This window comes from Bos indicus, chromosome 7 (genome assembly GCF_029378745.1).
Source record: "Bos indicus isolate NIAB-ARS_2022 breed Sahiwal x Tharparkar chromosome 7, NIAB-ARS_B.indTharparkar_mat_pri_1.0, whole genome shotgun sequence".
In the NCBI taxonomy this organism is placed as follows: Eukaryota; Metazoa; Chordata; class Mammalia; order Artiodactyla; family Bovidae; genus Bos; species Bos indicus.
In genome coordinates this window covers 12,082,340-12,102,667 of record NC_091766.1, presented here as the reverse complement: position 1 = coordinate 12,102,667, position 20,328 = coordinate 12,082,340, and the positions used below count along the sequence as shown (strand labels likewise).

Genomic DNA, 20,328 nt, shown 5'->3' with positions numbered 1-20,328 from the left:
GCCCCCTGAAGGGCTGCCTTGTTCCCGGGGGCCCCCGCTTACCCCTCTTTGGTCAAGGTCAAGTGCTGGCTTGCCCAGCTGTGGCTGTCGGGACCCTCTGCTCCTCTGGGACCTCCTCCTCACCTCTCCCAGCCCAGCCAGGAACTGCCCGGAGAGAAACTGGCGGGACACTTACCCCAAACTCGGTCACGAGGATGTCGGTGATGCTGCCCAGAACAGTCACAAAGTCGAAGATGTTCCAGGCATCGCGAAAATAATTCTAGAATGGGGACCCACAAGACAGACATGCCAACGCAGGGCTCCAGGGCTAGCCCCCATGTCCAGCCCAGGGGGCCCTTTAGAGGCACAGCTGCAGACCAGACTGAGTGCCCGGAACAGTTACAGTCAATCAAACAGCAGAATGTACCTCGCTGTTCAGATAGCATGTACTCTGAGTGCCCCCTCCCTCCCTGAGACCCCCTCTGCCTTCCCATGGCTTGCTTGATCCCAGAGGGGGGCCCCTCCAGGTGCTGTTTCAGCCTCACTGGTCGAGGGGCGACAGGGCTGCCCTTCTGGGCTGTGCCTTGATTCTCCAGCAGTTCCAAGGCTCCCCTGAGACCTCGGATGCATCATAATTGACGTCATTGGGATCCTTGCAAAGACCGTCAGAGGGAAGGCTTATCACCTGTTTTATACAAGGCAACTGAGGCTCAGAGAGCAAAGTTGCTCACCTCAGGCATCACAGAGGTGAAGAGACAGGATTTGAACCCAAATCTGGGCCAATGCAGGGTCCATGGACAGGACCACGCTGAATCAGGACTGTGCTTATAGCAAACTCGCTAAGACAATGGCCTCTGGGCTCACATCCCAGCTATACTGTCATCCAGCCGTGTGGCTGCGGGCCAATGACTTAACCTCTCTGTGCCTCCGTTTCCTGGTCACCTTGTGGATCTAGTTACACACAAGGCTGTGAGTCCAGTTATAGCCAATGGGTTGTGAACAAGAGGCAGCAGGATTCCCCTCTGGGCAAGCACAGTACTTGCCAGAACTCTCTTCACCCTGGGCCTGGTGACCAGCAGTGTTCCAGGTGGCAGCTGCTCCAGGTGGCAGCTGCTCCATGAGCCTGGATCTCTGAGTAATTGAAGGCAAACAGCTCCCCCACCCCCGCTCCACTCCTGCTGGGTGTCCACAAACCCTTTGTTGACTGGAGCAATTGAAATGTGGGGGCTGTTTGTTACTGCAGCTTAATTTGATCTATCATGACTAATACATCCCTGGGCTGGATTTTGGTGCAACTGGGACACAGGTATAGTATGCTGCTGTTAAAACACTGAAATATTTCACACAGCTTGAGCCCACAATGAGGAAGCACCTCTGCCTGGATCTAAGGGTGTGGCTCAAATAGCTCTTCTCTCAAGGTTCAGTGGGACCCACGCTAAACACAGGCTTTCCCAGCATTCTCACAAAAGCAGAGGGTGGGACAGAGCTTGGACGCCATTCTAAACAGTCAGCTTCTCCCGTAAGCATCTCACACAGCAGCAGCCCCTCTGCCTCACAGAGATGGACCTGGGCTTTGGAGCCGTGCTTCTCAGGATCAAATTCTTCTAGCATGTATGAATCAAATGTCCTCGGAGTTGGACTGCTTTGGCCTCAAGGCCCTCTTATGGAACATAAGGGTATAACAACAGTCTGATAATGCATGTGAGTCACTGAGTGTGGGGTCTGGTATACAGTAGGGCTTCCCAGGTGGTTCAGTGGTAAAAAATCTGCCTGCCAATGCAGGAGACTCAGGAGATGCTGGTTCGATCTCTGGGTTGGGAAGGTCTCCTGGAGGAGGAAATGGCAACCCATGCCAGTATTCTTGCCTGGAAAATCCTATGGACAGAAGAGCCTGGCGGGCTAGTCCATGGGGTTGCAGAGTCAGACATGACTGAGCATGCATGCATGCAGGTTCTCAATAGATGGATGTTGTTTTAGGATTGAGAGGAACTCAGTTTCCACAGGCACTTTTGGGTATTTAGCTGCTGCTAGGGTCCTACCCATATGTAATCATATTTGACTGTGCAACCTCGTCACTCTGCCCAGGGGTGTTCTGTAGCAGCATCCTTGTTGGGGTAATTAACAGCTTCTTTGGGAGCAGCTCTTCATTATGGCTTATGAGCCCTGGGGGATAAATACCCCAGCTCCCTCACCATGGGTGAGATGACCAGAGTATGTGATCTCTGCTGCCTCTCAGAGGTCTTCCATGGAACTGCACTCCAGTTGCCAGCACTGCTAAGCTGCTCAACAAGACACCCTGTGCTGGCAGCCTTCCCTTCTCTGTCTCACTCCCTCTCTCTCTTATGAGGCTTCCTGGGGTCACCTTCCAGATAAATCCCTTGCATTCAATTCTCGTCTCAGGCTCTACTTATGCGGGGCCACAAATACAACTTTCTAGGTGGCTGGCCACATGCTTCAAGCCCCCTGGACTAGAAGCTTCCCTTCTATCATTTAAATTCCACATGGGGAACTTGGGGTTTCATCTAAGACTGAAGGGGAAGGCTCAGTGCAGAACTGTGCAGGATTATCAGGGGTGGAGGAGATGGGGTTCCAGGCCCTGGCAGATTGCATCACTTTACTACCAGAACACTGACTGGGGGAAAAAAAAATCATAAGACACAACTGCGTTGGGCAGTTGGGTCCATGCTCATGATCCCCTCAGCTCTGGCTGGGTGTGTGGTTCTCTCATGTTGTAGATGTAGACACAGAAGCAAAGGGGCTGAATGCTTTGTTTTTGGTCACACGTCTAGAAAGGGGCTGAGTGCTCAAGTATGGGTGCTCCAGGACTTCCCAGGTGGCTCAGTGATAAAGAACCGCCTGCCAATGCAGGAGATGCAGGTTCGATCCCTGGGTCAGGAAGATCCCCTGGAGGAGGGCATGGAAATCTACTCCAGTATTCTTGCCTGGAGAAACCCACGGACAGAGGAGCCTGGCAGGCTACAGTCCATAGGGTTGCAAATGAGTCGGACAGACTGAAGTAACTTAGCACTCACAACATGCCAGGCTTCCCCCTCAGTCTCCAGACTCGCATTACTTGCGTTTGAGGTTTGCAAGAGCTCTTCTGAGGGAGACACAGAGGATGGGCTTTTCTTGTGACGGAGGAGAGAGCGGAGGTGACACAGCCTGAATACAATCAGACTCGAGGTCTGTCTTGTGCCAAAGCTGACACTTTTTACCATCTCAGGAAGCTGAGGTGAGAACCCAGCCTCCGTCTGCTAACACCATAAGCTGCAGGTCATTCTTCTTAGAGAGGTGGGCTAAGCATATTCTCAAGTGCTTGACAGGCGGGCCTCCATATCCTCAGGTCTCACATCTGTGGATTCAACCAACCGCCAATCAAATGGGTTGAGTCCTCGGATGCAGAACCTACAGATACGGAGGGCTGACGTACCTGCAAGCTCTTGGATGCAGTATGAGAACGTGTGATTTGATTCAGTGGCACAGATCATATTGGTAACCCTGGGGGGTCTGCCGTCTACTTTTAAGACAGAAGGAAACTCTAAAGTCCAATTAGCGGCTGGTGAAAAATACAAGTGAATTTTTTCACATCTCATTTCATGGGTCCCCTCACAGAAATCTGTCCCCTATCCACAGATCCCTTTGGGAGTCAACAGACCTCAGGTTAAGGCCACTTGCACTTGTTAGTGGGTCATGAATTACGTTATAAAAAGGAGGGGGCAGTACTTTCCTGGCAGGACAGTGGTTAAGACTCTGTGCTTCCACTGCAGGGGGTGGAGGTTCCATCCCTGGCTGAGGAACTAAGATCCCATATGCTGTGGGACCGGCAAATAAAAAAAGGGGGTGGGGTGCGAACATGGAATCAAGAAAATAGACAACCTCAGAGTATAGGGTATATTCTAACGGGAGAGATGGATTCTGAGAAAATTTCATTTCGGTTGTCTGCACTTCTGTGTGGGCTTCCCAGATGGTGCTAGTGGTAAACAGCCCACCTGCTAATGCAGGAGACATAAGAGATGTGGGTTCCATCCCTGGGTCGGGAAGATCCCCTGGAGGAGGGCATGACAACCCACTCCATTATCCTGCCTGGAGAGTCCCACAGACAGAGGAGCCTGGCAGGCTACTGTCCAGGGGTTGCAAAGAGTTGGGCACGACTAAAGCGACTTAGGATGCATGCATGCATGTACTTCTGTGTATTGGGCTCCATTGCAAAGCGTATTTCTTACTGCAGATTGTGGCTAGAACAGTTTGAATACTATGGACTCGGCTTGTCTGGATCTCCATTTCCTTATCTCCAAAATCATAATTACCCTCTCTCATCACATCATTTAATAAGATGCACAGAGTTTGGTGTTACTTGGGAAGTATGAGAACACCTAAGCATATGGGATCTGTGTGCACTGGAGGGACGCTCAAGTCACCACTGGGGTTGGGGGCAGAGGGGCCAGGTGAGGAGACCACTGCCAGCACCCAGCACTCCTCTGGGCTCTCCCTTAACCCACAGCTCTAGCCCCATGGCCGGACTTACCAGAATCCCAAAAGCCATGACTTTCAGCACACATTCCAGTGAGAAGAGGGAGGTGAAGACGATGTTGAATACTCTCAGAGCATTCTCATAAGCAACAGAGGCCCCGTAGAACTAGATGAGAAAGGAGGGAGAGAGGTGGGGTCAGTGGGCATGGTATTGGGGAACACATGTAGGGGTGCGGGGGTGGCTTCATGGCTGTCTTTTCCTCAGGGCAGGCAGGGCTGGGACACTTGGCTTCCCTCTTGATGTTCTGTGGAGCCAGCCTGAGCTGCAGCCCAGCTCTTCACTGGCTCAGCTCATCTTTTCACATCAAAGCAAAAATTCCTTTCTTGAGGAATTCCTGTCTTACTTAACAGCCAAGATCCTGGGACAGTCCTGGGACAGCCTGGCCGGATGGGGCTCCTTGTGATGCAGGAGGATGTCTACAGCATCTTCTTTGTAATTTTCAAAACTTTTATTTACTTATTTATGGCTACGCTGAGTCTGGCTGCTGCTTGGACTTTCTCTAGTTGTGGCGTGTGGGTTTTTCATTGTGGTGGCTTCTCTTGTTGCAAAACATGGACTCTAGGGCACGTGGGGTCAATGGCTGTGGCTTGAGGGCTTAGCTGCCCTGTGGCATATGGAATCTATGGTGGCTCAGATGGTAAAGAATCTGTGATGCTGGAAACTGGAGTTCGATCCTGGGGTTGGGAAGAGCCCCTGGAGAAGGAAATGGCAACCCACTCCAGTATTCTTGCCTGGAGAATTCCATGGACAGAAGAGCCTGGAGGGCTACAGTCCACAGGGTTTCATGAGTCAGACACGACTGAGCGACTTTCACTTTCATATGGAATCCATAACCTTTACACCTATCTACCAGGTTGCATGTAAAGGCTCCCCTGGTGGCTCAGATGGTGAAGAATCTGCCTGCAATGCAGGAGACCCCGGGTTTGGTCCCTGGGTTGGGAAGATCCGCTGGAGTAGGAATTGGCAACCTGCTCCAGCCTTCTTGCCTGGAGAATTTCATGGACTGAGGAGCCTGGCGGGCTACAGTCCGTGGGGTTGCAAAGAGTTGGACACAACTGAGCGACTAACACTTTCACTTTCTTTTCACTATCACCAGGTTACAGGAAATCCGGAAGATGGAGGAAACCAATGCACCCAGAGGTGAGACAGTTTTCATTTAATTCATCTGGTTTCCTTAGAAACTTAATAATGGGGGGGGGGCATGGAATGGTCGGGGGGTGGAGGGGCAGAAGACAGAAATTTAAAAGACAAAAAAATTGGAGACCATGTGTAGCCACTTAGATCTTGGCTCAACAACTCACTGTAAAAGACATTTTGGGGACAACTCAATATGGATCTTCTGGTGTTAACACTAATCTTGTCAAGTATAAGAACATGTGGGAAAATGTTCTGATTTTTCAGAAATGCATACCGAAGAATTTAAGGGTGAAATAGCGTGCTATCATTTAAAGTACTTAAAAAAATAGATGAAATATCCAGAATAGGTACATCCATAGAGACAGAAAGCGGATGAGTGGTTGCCAGGGACTGGGGGAAGGGGCATGGGGAATGAGTGCTAACGGGGATGGGCTTCCTTTTGGAGTGATGGAAATGTTCTGGAAATTGGGGTGGTGGTTGCAAACATGATGAATGTAATAAACACAACAGTACACTTTGAAATGGGAATTGTGTTATGTGAATTTCAACTCAATTGAAAAAACGTGAAAAAAAATAGGTGAAGCAAACAGAGCAGTTCTGTATGGGTGCCCCTGAGGATGGAGACTGGGTGTTTACAGGAGCCTGGATAATCAGGATGTGGTCCAGGAACCTGGAGCATCAGCGTCACTGGGATACTGGTTAGAAATGCAGAGTCCCAGGCCCACCCGGCCCTTCTGAAGAGGAATCTGCATTTTAACAAGATGCCCAGATGATCTGGGAGCAGGCTGAGAAGGGCTGTGCTGTTCTATCCTTCTGTCTTTTGTTTGTTTACAAGTGTTTATGATCTTAACAATGGAAAGATAAAAGCACTTGCTTGCAGAGATGAGTTTTCAGGTGACACCAGGCACTGCTTTTTTGCCTATTCAAACAAAATCAATAGTTAGGACTTCCCTGGTGGTGCAGTGGATGGGAGTCCCCCTGCCAATGCTGGGGACATGGGTTCGATCCCTGGTCTGGGAAGATTCCACATGCCGAGAAGCCACTAAGCCCATTAGCTACAACTACTGAACCCACGCACTAGAGTGGGTCTGCTAGCCGCAACTACTGAAGCCCATATGCCTAGAGCCTGTGCTCCCCAATAAGAGAAGCCACTGCAGTGAGAAGCCCACGCGCCGCAGTGAAGAGTAGCCTCCACTTGCTGCCACTAGAGAAAGCCTGTGCGCAGCAATGAAGACCCAGCACAGTCAAAAATAGAAAACATGAGTTTAAAAAAATCAACAGCTAAATTTATAGAGTGTTTTTAAGAATCTAGAAATGTGCTAATGTCTTCGCAGGAATTTTCTCATTCAACCCTAATCCCCACCAGGCGTATGGAAGGTGCTATTTTTTAAATAATTCTCATTTCATTGACAGGGAAACCAGGGGCTTTGGAGATGACCAGTGCGTCTCATGCCACTGGTCACTAGCTCAAGGTTCAGTGGTGAATTAAACGGTAGAGCTGGGCTCAAATTCAGACCTCTGGTCTCCAAAGCACAGGGTCAAAGGTCCTGACATTTCACTCTGAAGAGGCTCCTTGGCTCTAAGGGTTACAAGGTCCTTACCTGCCCTTTCCTCCTCATTTCATTCATCACACATTTATCAGGGGGCTCTTGTTCCCTTGGAGTCAGGGAACCCCTGACTCTCTGAACCCCTGGAATGTAGCGGTGATCAGGACTTGTCTCAGCCCCTTGAGACAGGTGGGTGGCAGATTGTCAGACAACCCAATACTGATATTGTGACATGTGCGGTAACAGATAGGGTGGGACTTCCCTGGCAGTCCAGAGGCTAAGACTCCAAGCTCCCAGAGTAGTGGGTGCCAGGTTCGATCCCTGGTCAGGGAACTAGATCTCACATGCAAAATTAAGAGATACTGTGCTGCAACTAAAGATCCCATATGCTGCAACTAAGATGTGCAACAGCCAAATAAATAAATATTAAAAACAAAAAAATCAAATAGGATGCTTGCTAAGACTTCATATGGTCCTGGGAGACCAGGGAAGGCTTACCAGAGGAAGGGCTCTGCAGGGGCAGCCGGAAGGGGCTGGCCAGATGGAGTGCTGGGAATCGTGTGACAGGCAGAGGGAACAGCAGGAACAAGGGCTTGGTGGTAACAGAGTGCGGTCTGTCTGGGAAACTTCTAGTGGGTTCCATCTTGCTAGGGGAGGACGGGTGTGTGGGGCGGGGAGCAGGGGGCGTGGTTAAGCCACGCGCGGGGAGGAGGGCTCACCTTCATCATGAGCACGATGGTGTTGAGGGCGATCATGGCCATGATGGTGTACTCGAAAGGCGGGGACACCACGAACTGCCACATGCGGTACTGGAAACTCTGCTTGTTCTGCGGCATGTGCCGGGTCAGGGGTTTGGCGCTGATGGCGAAGTCGATGCACGCCCTCTGTGGGAGAGAGCCCGGTGGCGTGAGGGCCGGAGGCAGGACCGAGGTGGCTGGACATCGAGCGCTCCTCAACTCACCCAACACAGCTCTCCCGCACATTTGCCCAGATGTCTGCCTCTCTTACCCTCTCCCGTTTCCCATAAACTCATTACGAATGCTTTCTTTTCCCGACAGCTATGGCTCCTTGGTGGCTCAGACGGCAAAGTGTCTGTCTACAATGTGGGAGACCCAGGTTTGAGCCCTGGGTCGGGAAGATCCCCTGGAGAAGGAAATGGCAACCCACTCCAGTACTATTGCCTGGAAAATCCCATGGACAGAGGAGCCTGGTAGGCTACAGTCTATGGAGTCGCAAAGAGTTGGACATGACTGAGCGACTTCACTTTCACTTTCACGGCTCCTTGAGAAGTTCAGTTCAGTTCAGTGACTCAGTCACGTCCGACTTTGCGACTCCATGAATCACAGCAGGCCAGGCCTCCCTATCCATCACCAACTCCCAGAGTTCACTCAGACTCAACATCCATCGAGTCAGTGATGCCATCCAGTCATCTCATCCTCTGTTGTCCCCTTCTCCTCCTGCCCCCAATCCCTCCCAGCATCAGAGTCTTTTCCAATGAGTCAACTCTTCGCATGAGGTGGCCAAAGTACTGGAGTTTCAGCTTTAGCATCATTCCTTCCAAAGAAATCCCAGGGCTGATCTCCTTCAGAATGGACTGGTTGGATCTCCTTGGCCCATTGAATCCCCTCCGCAAACATGATCAGTGGGTACTGTCAGTAGCCCCCCTTTGCAGATGAGGAAAATAAAGGCTCAGAGAGGTTAAGCCACTTGCCTAGGGTGGCACAGCTACCAAGTGGGTGAATCTCAAATTTCAACCAGAGTCTGAATGGTTAAAAGCCTAACCATTCTTTCTTCTCTTAAAAAATTGTTATTGAAGTATAATTGAGTTACAACATTGTATTCATTTCTGCTGCACAGCAAAGTGACTCAGTTATACATATACATATTTTTTTCATGGGCTTCCTTGGTGGCTCAGTCAGTAAAGAATCTGCCTGCAATTCAGGAGGCCCTGGTTCGATCCCTGAGCCAGGAAGATCCCCTGGAGAAGGAAATGGCAACACACTTTAGTATCCTTGCCTGAGAAATCCCGTGGACAGAAAAGCCTGGCCGGCAACAGTCTCTGGGGTCACAGAGTTAGACACGATTTAGACTCTAAACCACTGCCAACATTCTTTTCATGTTCTTTTCCATTATGGCTTATCACAGGATGTGGAGTATAGTTTCCCGTGCTATATGATAGGACTTTGTTTTTTATCAATTCTATATAGTTTGCTTCTGCTAATTCCAAACTCTCAGTCCTTCCCTCCACTCCCCCACCCCCCACACATGACAAGTCTGTTCTGTCTGTCTGTAGATCTGTTTCTGTTTTGTAGACAGGTTCATTTGTGTTGAGGTTTAGATTTCACTTACAAGTGGTATCATATGGTATTTGTCTTTCTCTTTCTGACTTATTTCGCTTGGTGTGATAATCTCTAGGTCCATCCATGTTGTGAAGCCTAACCACTCCTTCTTACCAAATGTTTAGCTTCTCTTTCTTTTTGAGGGAGGCAGACAGGGAAGAATAATGATTACTTAGTCTTAAGGGCCAAAGAAGCAGAGGAAGAATGCATTCTAGGTCCTCTTCCTAGCTTGGATGATTCTAGAAGGGCAAATAGTCATGATTATACTCCCTGGTGGACTGGATTTTCTTTCGTTCATGTTCTCCACCCCTCTCTGGGAGAGACTGTACTTCTTTGCCCCCACTGAAATCAGATACGGACATGAGACTCGCTCTGGCTGATGAAATGTGAGATGTGACACGTGTTTTGCTGTTCTCTTTTTTAATCTGAAGTTTCTCAGAGGGGAACCAGAACAAAGACGACAGGAAGCCTGGATATGCAGTCCAATCCGTTTGTGCATGTCTGGCACTGAGATTTTCGGGATGCTTGTTACTGCATCACAACCCAGTCCAAACTGACTGATACACACACAACCCCTCTTTCTTCTGGGAACCCCAAGAAGAGCTACCCTTCATGCAGAGTGGCTTCTGCTTGGAGAATGCTGCTGTGCCCTCCCCAGATGCCCCCAGAAGCTGGTTCCTCTGTGTGTGTCTGTGTGTGTGTGAGTGGTGGGATGTCAGCTTTTAAATGGGGATGCAACTGGAACGTGGTACCTCATTTTTCTCCAGGCTGTACTCCTCCATCATCTTGTCCCCCTGCTCCTGGAAGGTGATGATGATCAAGGCCACAAAGATGTTGACAAAGAAGAAGGGGAACACCACAAAGTAGACGACGTAGAAGATGGACATCTCCATGCGGTACCCGGGGCTGGGGCCCTGGTTCTCGAAGGTGGCGTCCACGGAGTGCTTGAGGACCCTGTGAGAACCAGGGTGGGGAGCGGGACAAAGTGAGGCAGGGGAACAGGGATGGAAGACAGTATCAAGAGGAGACAGAAAAGAAAGGAAGAGTAGTCACTGTTTCTGACGGCGGTCACAGTGGTTGCTTTATGAAGCCATAATCTTCCCAACACTTTCTGTCTTTGGGGAGTGTTGACAACAACATCAGTATTGTTGTCACACTGCCCTGTATCGAGGGTTTATTATGTGCCAGAAAAGGTATTCAACCTTTTATTTATTTTTCCAGTAACCCTCTCAGGGAGGTTATTACAGGCTCCATGTTGCACACAAGGAAACTGAGGTTCAGCAATTCAAAGTGACTTGCTGTGTAGATCACCCACTGAGATGGGGTCAGGTTGGGATTTGAAAACGGGTTTGTAGTCATGTATGGGAGTGGGTAGGGGGTCATGGAGGCAGGGGTGTGTGTGTGTGTCTGTGTATTTAAGCACAGGTGGTGGTGGGAACTGAGGAGGTGTGATGAGCTTGCACATGGGAATGAGTGTACCCGTGGCTGCTCCGTACAGTTGCACAGGTCACGCACTGCTCAAGGGCTCTGCATCTAAGTGGCACCGTTCAGCTTCGTGTGTTAACGATGACAATTTTTTTTGCAGGGAGCCCTAAAGTGCCTTCTTTGAGCGAGATCGTTAAGTATTACTGCAATGCTTTTCTGACAGATGGAAGTGATGTCTGTTGAGAAAGGGGCATCTAAAAATTCACTCAAAGGTGTCTAATGGGCAAGCACCGGTCCCAAGTGTGTGGGTACTGTGTGTGGGTGAGTAGAGAGGCACGTGTTGGTTAGGACGTTTGGTGAGCGAGGGAAGCAGGTGAGGATGCTGAAGGCACAGGCTGCAAACTTACCAGACCTTCAACTTGGATTCAGCAGAGACCTCTGGGAGGAGGACCGGGACTAGGGTGGGGAGACCGAGGCATTGCTGAGACACAAATTCAGGGAGTGCCAGACCCCTCAGTAATCGAGGGAAACAGCATTTTACCCAAATGTCTAGTCTTTTCTGCAATTTTTTAAAAAGATTTTTTTTGTTTGATGTGGACCATTTTTAAAGCCTTTATTCAATTTGTTACCATATTGCTTATGTTTTATGTTTTTTCAGTTTTTGGCTTTGAGACATGTGAGATTTTTAGCTCCCCAACCAGGGATCAAACCTGCACCTGTTGCATTGAAAGGCAAAGTCTTAACGATTGACCAGCAGGGAAGTCTGAACTGCCAGGGAAGTCTCATTCCTGCAATATTTTAGAAAGTCAAAAGAAATGCCCCAAAGCCCACGATGAACAAAATATCAAGCATTTAAATCCTGGGGACTTCCCTGGTGGTCCCAGTGGTTAAGATTCCACACTTCCAGTTCAGGGGGTGTGGGTTTGATCCCTGATTGGGGAACTAAGATCCCACATGCTGTGTGCAGCATGGTCAAAAAAAAAAAAAAAACCTAAAAAAAATTAAATCTGGGGCTTCAATTTTAATCTTGGCACGAGTTAGTCTCACCCATATCACCCCAGCCCTAACCCTGTCTGGGATGGATAGGTCCTGACTTGGAGAATGTCGAGTCCACAGCCCCGTCTTGGAGGTTTAAGGGGATGTGACCACCTGTGTATCTACGTGCAGCCTTTCTGCAAATCAGAAACAGTGCCTGTTCTGGGAGCGTGAAGCATACACTCAAGGGTTAGGTGAGCCGAGAGATGGCTGGATCTCCACCCTTCGAAGCCCAACCACACGTGGGGGCTGCCACTCTAGTGCATTTTGTATCTTGCATTGTCCCCACTTCCGGAAGCCAGGAATGAACCTCTCCTTCCCCCAGACCTGTCTCAGCACCGGACTCTCAGACCCTTCTCTCTCTTGCCCCCGGGCCCCCGCCCCTCCGAGCTCCTCCTGGCCCACTCACTGTGGCCAGCCTTCTCCCGTGGACACGGTGAAGAGGGTCAGCAGCGCCCACAGCACATTGTCATAATGGAACTCATACTTCTTCCACTCTCGATCCCTCGCCTTTACCTCATTCTTCTCATAGAGGAGGTACTTGCCGCTGCCACAGAAAATGGGGACCGTTAGTAAGTGGAGGGGTTTCTCCAGTGGCTCAGTGGTAAAGAATCTGCCTACCAATGCAGACCTCAGTTCCTCCCCCGGGTCGTGAAGATCCCCTGGAGGAGGGCAAGGCAACCCACTCCAGTATTCTTGCCTGGGAAATCCCATAGACAGGGGAGCCTGGTGGGCTACAGTCCATGGGGTTGCAAAAGAGTCGGAGATGACTTAGTGACTGAGCAACAACAACAAGTAAACAAAGGGAAACCCATCATTGGCTCCAGAGAGAGAGAGAGAGAGGAGGAGGAGGAGGGGGGTGGGGCCACCAGCCCACACTGCCTCCCACAGCCTGCAAAGCAGCAACACCCCGTTTCTCCCTGGAGTGTGTGCATCCACTGGGAGACACATCCATGAATGCCACAGCCTGAGTCCAGGGGGAGAGGACTCAGATACTCACATCCTTTTCTAACTTGAACACTTCTACTCCCAACGGTGGGAGCGTCAGGCTTGCGGGGTGGTTAAGAGCAAGGAAGGAGAAAGGCACATTTTGCGGTTCATCAGACCAAGGTACGCAGCTGCTGCTCCTTCTCAGGGTAGGATACAAAGGTCAGCCCCAGACTCTTAGCCTAATGCCTGGGATCTTTCCAATTTCAGCCAACAAAAAAACAGCCGGGAGTCCTTTGCCACATAGTAAAACGGGCATCCCTGGTGGCTCAGCGGTAGAGAATCTGCCTGCAAAGCAGGAACTGAAGGAGATGTGGGTTCAGTCCCTGGGTCAGGAAGATCCCTTGGAGGAGGGCATGGCAACCCACTCCTGTATTTTTGCCTGGAGAATCCCATGGACAGAGGAGCCCGCTGGGCTACAGTTCATAGCGTCACAAAGAGTTGGATGTGACTTAGCATGCACGCGTGCACGACCCTTTGTCACCTACTGGTGACAAAAGCTGTACTGACTGGGCATTTGGTTAGTGAGAGGCTCAGCACTTTCCTGGACTGAGTCTAGAACTTCCCATCAGGAAGATAACCCAAAGATGGGGGGATTTCACGTCCACAACCTCTGAGCTACAATTCCAAAATCCAGAAAGCTCTGAAAACCTAACATTTTTTCCCTAATGGCAGCTGGCACATTCCAGCCTGAAGGTCAAATCTAGACTTGTCTCTGGGTTGCCAGTAAGCTAAGCAGTGGTTGTTTACATTTTAAAATGTTTTTTAGTTGCTAAGTCACTAAAATGTTGTTGTTTTTAGTTGCAGACTCTTTTGTGACCCCATGGACTGTAGCCCGCCGGGCTCCTCTATCTACAGGATTCTCCAGGCAAGAATACTGGAGTGGGGTAGTCATACCCTTCTCCAGGGGATCTTCCTGACTCAGGGATCGAACCTGCGTGTCCTGCACTGCAGGTGGATTCTTTATCTGAGTCACCAGGGAAGCCCTGAATGGTTGAGACCAAATCAAAAGAATTCATTCACGACAGATAAAAATGAAAAGAAATTCAGTTTCCAGAAACAAAGTTTGATTGGCACACAGCCATTCTGATTCCTTTACTTATTGTCTGCAGCGGCTTTTGAGTTTCATTTGTTGTCATGGAAGGTGTATGCAAAGTCAAAGATAGCTACTATCTGGCCCTTGACAAAGTCTGCCCATCTCTGATCTAATGCGTTTGGCAACAAAACCTGACCCAGCTGGATGTGAGGCTTTGTTCTTGTTATTTATCCCATTTGGTGCAAATAGTTGCATGTTTCCTAGCAGAAGTATTGCATTGGATCACAAGGCTGTTTTAATCAACTGAAGGTGTGAGGTGCTATGTGGGACATGCGCCTCGCAATTTTTCTAAAAATCTCAACATATTCTGAATTTATCCGCCTGTAAAGGTTTCCTACAAGGAACTAGATGGGTATTGCTATCCCCTACTTGACAAAGGTGGCAACTCATAAGTTGAGCAACCAGCTTAGGGCTCATGGGGCAGGGACTCTTATTCTACAACTGATGTTCTACTTGCAGATCCAAGCTGCAGATCCGGGCCGCCCTCAATACCCAAGCCCTCAGTTTCCAGGTCCAAGATGAAATGCAACAGGACCCTATGGTCGTCCCCCTCCTACCGTATCCTCAGCCTGCCTTTTGTCTGCGGAAAAATTTCAGCCAAAAAATAAGTTTAATCAGAGGGGTGAGAAAATGCAGAAGCAAAGGAAAACAATCAAAGAAGACCACATTAATAACAGTTTAGTCATTAAGCAGAGTCAAGGGCCTTTAGCTCCTTCTCAAGGGCTATAGATAATATCCTGAGCCATATCCTGTGAGCTGTCTTACAGAGACTGAAATCCCCCCCAGGTGGAAGACGTTAACTACACGATGACCAGACTGTAGCCAGACATAAGCTGCCGTGCAGTTCTGAGAATGGGCCTCAAGGAGATGCAAACAAACCGACCCTGGAACTGAAGGTTGACTGTACTTAAAACAATTAAGATGCTGCTGACCAATTAAGTGACCAATTTGAAGATGACCCTCACAGCTGGCTGTGCTGTTTCTGCATGTAGCTCCCTCCTTCCATCTATAAAAGTTCTTACCCCTGATTGTCAGCAGAGAAGGGGTAGTTGGCCTTTGGACAGGACTCACCACCCCCCGGTTGCTGGCATCCAAAATAAAGCAAACTTTCCTAAACCAACTTTGCATTTTTATTGGCTTTTGAGGAGCGAGCAGCCAGATCCCTACTTGTGGTTACAAAGAGACTGGTGCCTCTGATCGCCTCCCACCCACCAGCCCTGATGGGGACGCCTAGAAGAGTCAAGACTCACCGGCAATCTTTCTCAAACTCCTTGGACTCATCCGTGCAGTGGAAAAACTTGCCCTTGAAGAGCTGCACAGCCACCACGGCGAAGATGAACATGAACAGCATGTAGACGATGAGGATGTTGAAGACATTCTTGAGAGAGTTCACCACGCAGTCAAACACGGCCTGGTGGGGCGGGCGGGAGAGTGGGTGTGAGCAGGCTGGGAGCTGGCCCAGCCTCCACCTCCAGCAGCTCATAATATCAAAGTACAGGATTCCCATTTTACAGAGGAGGACATGAGCCACCGCCACGCAGTTCTGAGAAGTAAGTGTGGGGGCTGCATCTAGTTCTGAGTTTTTATGCATCCCAACCCCCCAATTCTAACCCCTGGGGAATGGGGGCCACTTCTCCGAGCTTCTCCAAGGTAAGCTCATGGCTCTTTAGGGCAAGAGCAGAGATCGTCAGTGGAGAGGTCATTTCCAGTTCCTTCTTTGTGTCCCTGCCTCAGGGTCACTCTTCTTTCCCAGCATCTGGAGTTGTGCGATCTCTTCCTTTTTTGCCCACCGATCACTAGGGGGCGCTCTGGATTTGTGAGTTGACTCCACGTGCCCTGAAGATTCTGCCTTGAGTAAGATGAAATCTTTCCATCATCCTGCCAACCCCCACCCTCCACCCCCAGCCCCATTCTGCTATGAATCACAGTGGGTTCTAACTACAAGTTAGCATCAAGGGTCATCGAACCTACTGGAATCGCATGTTAGCTTTATTGGCTTTCCCTGGGGGACAGAGTGCATAGTTCTCATGGGGGTTTCAAAGCAAGCTGTGACCCAGAAAATCGGGAAGAGCCACTGAACCGACTACTGCTGGATTCCACGTATTTCAATGCAAGCCGGTTTTCAAGTCCGGAAGGTAGCCACATTTCCTCTTTGAATAATTCATCAACAAAAAGGGGGCGTCGAATCATTATTTCCCAAACTATGGGGGAGGAGCCCACCATCAGTGATATCAGACAATACGTTTAGGTCCTTACAGGAGCCACAAACCAAGTAACACTGATTGCATGGTTGCAAAGTTATTCTCTAATTCTCTCAATCCTTTTGAGTGAAGGAGAAAGTCTTCCTTAGCTGTTGCTGTGTTAATAACATTTATAATTTTCCTTTTTATGCTTAGGTGTTTGTTTGTTTGTTTTTGGTTTGTGTGTTTTCTTTTGTTTTTGACCCACCAAAACAGGACATGCAGGATCTTAGTTCTCCAACCAGGGACGGAACCTTGTGTCTCCTATGTTGGGAGTGTGGAGTCATCACCACTGGACTACCAGCAAGTCCCTATACTTCTCATTTTTTAAGCAAGAAAGAACAAGCATCCATACTCAAAATCTTTGTCAGGCAACTCTTCTGGGCTAGATTTTGAGAATAGTTATCTTTTTTTTTTTTAACAGATATTTAATTTTACCTTCTATGAACAGTGGATTCTGGTTTTTCCAACTTGAGAAACTTGACAAGCATGTCCTTTTAAAATAAATCCACTTAAGTAAAAAAAAATAAAGTGACTTAAACATTAAGATAATACAGGTGCAACATAAATTGAAACAGGGTGTTTGAATGACTAAGCTTCATATCCTTTCTTCTTTCCTTTTTAAAAATTTGAAATGACAAGTGTTTGGGAAATGCTGCTTCATGCTGTTTTGGAACAGGAGATATTGGAGCCTAGAATAGGCAGGTGAAAAGTTTAAGGTTATGTGGGACCAGAAACCTAGTTTCCTGCTTCCCAGATTCGGGTTATGGCCTGTTTTATCCACATGATGCCTTCATGGGAATTAGGAAAAAGGACCCTCAACTTTGCATGAGACATTTCACCTAATGGAAAATTACCATAATATACAGATTTTGTTCCATTAACTCACTCTACTGCCATCTACTGGAAAGTTGTAGTAATAAGTAAATCCACCACAAAAAGTAGCAGCATCCCTTTCAACGTGGTGTCCTTGAGCAGTGTGCAAACTGCTCAACTGTACATGGCAACCCTGGGAGATCTCCCATATACCCCGATCTCACCTTGAGCTTTGGCAACCGCTTGATGGTTTTAAGAGGTCGTAGCACCCGGAGGACTCGGAGGGATTTAATCGTGTTGATGTCCTTTCCTTTGCTATTGCCACTGTGGAGGGATGTTAGGATGGGGAGAAGGGAAGAGAGGGAGCCAAGGTCAGGCTGGGTGGTGGGTGGCCTGTAGCCGCACGTGACCCCAGCCTCCCAGGTTTAGGAATCTGGGGTAAACCTGGCATAACCTTGCCTTGCTGAAGAGCAGTCAGTTCCCCTGCTACATCTGGGCACAAGGGTTAGTGAGCAGATGGCCTTCTGAGGTTCTTGGGGTTGTTGAGGGCCCTCCACTGCTGGGCTGGGCCTGAGCAACTGCATGGGGGCGGGGGGCCCTCAGATCCAGCATGAAGGAGTTAGGTCCTACCCTAACCTGTGTGCTCTCCTCGGAGCTGGTCTTACTGAGCTTTTAGAAAATGGGATGCCCTCCCCACCCCCCCCCCCCCCCCATTTCCAACAGGATCCATAAAGTCCTTAAAGTGGCATTTAAACAAGAACTCTCCTCCCCCACCCCTCCCCCAATATTCCCTGAACCCATGGGGCGAAAAGAACTGGAACATCAGATGCTGATGTTGAATCACTGCCTCATTCTTTCAGGGTCTCTTAGCTCATTTTTGTCAGATAGCTGCGTAAAAGTCCAGCCCAGGATCTACTGGGCATGAGTCCTAGCACTGTAGATGCCATGACACCCTTAGCCAACCATAATTCAACCCCCCCACCCGACCCTGCAATGAGGAGGGCACTGGGTGTGGTCATCAAAGGCTTGTGATGAATGGAACTCACCACCCACCCAGCTGCCCAAGGCAGAAACCCAATAGTCATGTTCATCCTCATCGCCCTCCTACCATGGCCACCATCCTAGGTCAGACCCCCATGATCCACCTCCCAACTTCCCCCCACTCTAAGTCTCTCTCTTCTTCCACCTTTTCTGCACACAGTGACCAAAACAATCATGCCACTCTCCTGCTCCAAACCCCTCTGGAGCATCTGAATTCCTAGCAGTGCCATCTCTTAACTTGGCATTCAAGGCTCTTCAAAATCTAGTCCAACTTACCTTTCTCTTTGCATCCCCATTGATCATGACACACCCCAAACCCCAGCCACATGCTCTGGCTTCTGTTCCTGCCCTTCCTCCACTGCTCCATTCACAGAACTATGCAGCCTTCAAAGCCCAAGGAAAATGTCCCTTCACAATCTCTGCTGACTGCCTCTGGGTTCTGCCAAACCCCAGTGCTTATTCAGAATCGCTTTTGTTTCTGTCATTGGCTCTGGCTTTAGACAGTGTGTGTGTGTGTGTGTGTGTGTGTGTGTGTGTGTGTGTGTGTGTGTGTGTGTGTGTGTGTGTATGCCCAGCTGCTCAGTTGTGTTCAACTCTTTGTGACCCCACGGACTGTAGCCCACTAGGCTCCTCTGTCCATGGGATTTTCCAGACAAGACTACTGGAGTGGGATTGCCATTTCTTTCTCCAGGGGATCTTCCCAACCCAGGGACGGAATCTGCATCTCCCTCATTGGCAGGCAGATTCTTTCCCACTGAGCCACCTGGGAAGCCCTGGCTTTAGCCAGAAAATGCCCCCAAGGCAGAACTGTGGTTTATCCTTCTACGTGTTCATTTTCCCTTTAATCTGGGTTCTTGTCTCCGCCCCCAGCACGTGCCTGGTGTGTAGTTTCAGGACACATGTGAATGCATCCAGATTGGAGTTCTTTGGGGACCAGTGAGCAAACACCTCCCTACAGTCACCTCTTGGGTCGTGAATAGAGCTGCCTCAGAGACATCCTCCATGCTGTGCCTGTCTATCCAGGTACAAAATCATTTTTAATTTTTTTTTTTTTTTAAGGGTTCCTTTCTCTCCCTTTGCAGAGAAAAAGAGAATTGGACTTTAACCTGTCAGGCACAGCCATGCTCCAGGATTCAGCAGTCTGAGCACGGTTTTTTTCTTTATCTAAACCAAAGTCATCTTTATGATCTCAAAGCTGTGTCCCCAAAGTATGAGACACATCAGGAGAGTTGCTGAGATGCTTTTAGGCAGAACACAGACACAAGTAACAGGATCACACAGGGAAACAGCTATGTTTTCTTCAAGTTATCTTCCAGGCTTTCTGCTTTGGTCAGAGAGGAAATCTCTGGTAAGTGTTCATATGTGTCTAATGCCTCCCTGGCGGTTGGTGGTGGTGTAGTTACTAAGACATGTCCGACTCCTTGCAACCCCATGGACTGTAGCCAGCCAGGCTCCTCTGTCCATGGGATTTTCCAGGCAAGAATACTGCAGTGGGTTGCCATTTCCTACTCCAGGAGACCTTCCTGGCTCAGGGATCAAACCTGAGTCTCCTGCATTGGCACACGGATTCTTTATCTCTGAGCCACCAGGGATTCCCTTAATGTCTCTTTAGCACTCCCTAATCTCCCTTTTAACAAAGAACCTAGCTTGAATGCAACAACTTGCAATGTGACCGTTTCACTTCTGTTGAATTCACTTTTGCAGTTGCCATTCTATCTGAGGTCAACGATACTGGTTGTATGGGGATGACATAAGGTCTTCTAGCAAACTGCAATAGAGCTTAGACTCTATGTTGCTGGGGAAAAAGTCAAGCAAGTGGACATCTAGGTTGTATGCAGAACTGGCTAACATTTTTTTTTCTTTTCTTAAAATTCATTTCTAATTGGAGGATAACTGCTTTACAATGTTGTGTTGGTTTCTGCCGTACATCAGTGTTGAATTTGGCTAAAATCTTGATGCACCAAACTGCTGACATTTGCGAACACGCCTCCTGGGGCACATCTACTCATCTAAAAAGTACTCTATGGCCATTGTGGGGATGTCTCTCTCCCAGGAGGCACATCTCCCTTGAGAGGCTGAAATAATCCTCTGTGTTGAGACACCAAGGAGACTGTTCCTGGCAGTTTGGTTCCTGAGCATGCAGGAATGGCTTGAT

At 49.0% G+C, this 20,328-nt stretch overlaps 1 protein-coding gene across 4 annotated transcripts in view; it reads right to left on the bottom strand.

Annotated features, from left to right (window-relative positions):
- Positions 1 to 20,328, bottom strand: part of CACNA1A (calcium voltage-gated channel subunit alpha1 A) — a 254,178-nt gene that overhangs the window by 37,101 nt on the left and 196,749 nt on the right. For all 4 annotated transcript variants that reach the window (XM_070792700.1, XM_070792697.1, XM_070792698.1 and 1 more), the window contains 7 exons: positions 17,357 to 17,456; positions 15,327 to 15,487; positions 12,403 to 12,540; positions 10,286 to 10,487; positions 7,914 to 8,078; positions 4,505 to 4,615; positions 176 to 259 (listed from right to left, as the gene is read on the bottom strand). In XM_070792700.1, coding sequence (XP_070648801.1) covers positions 176 to 259; positions 4,505 to 4,615; positions 7,914 to 8,078; positions 10,286 to 10,487; positions 12,403 to 12,540; positions 15,327 to 15,487; positions 17,357 to 17,456 — 961 coding nt within the window. The remainder of the gene's footprint in view (positions 1 to 175; positions 260 to 4,504; positions 4,616 to 7,913; positions 8,079 to 10,285; positions 10,488 to 12,402; positions 12,541 to 15,326; positions 15,488 to 17,356; positions 17,457 to 20,328) is intronic.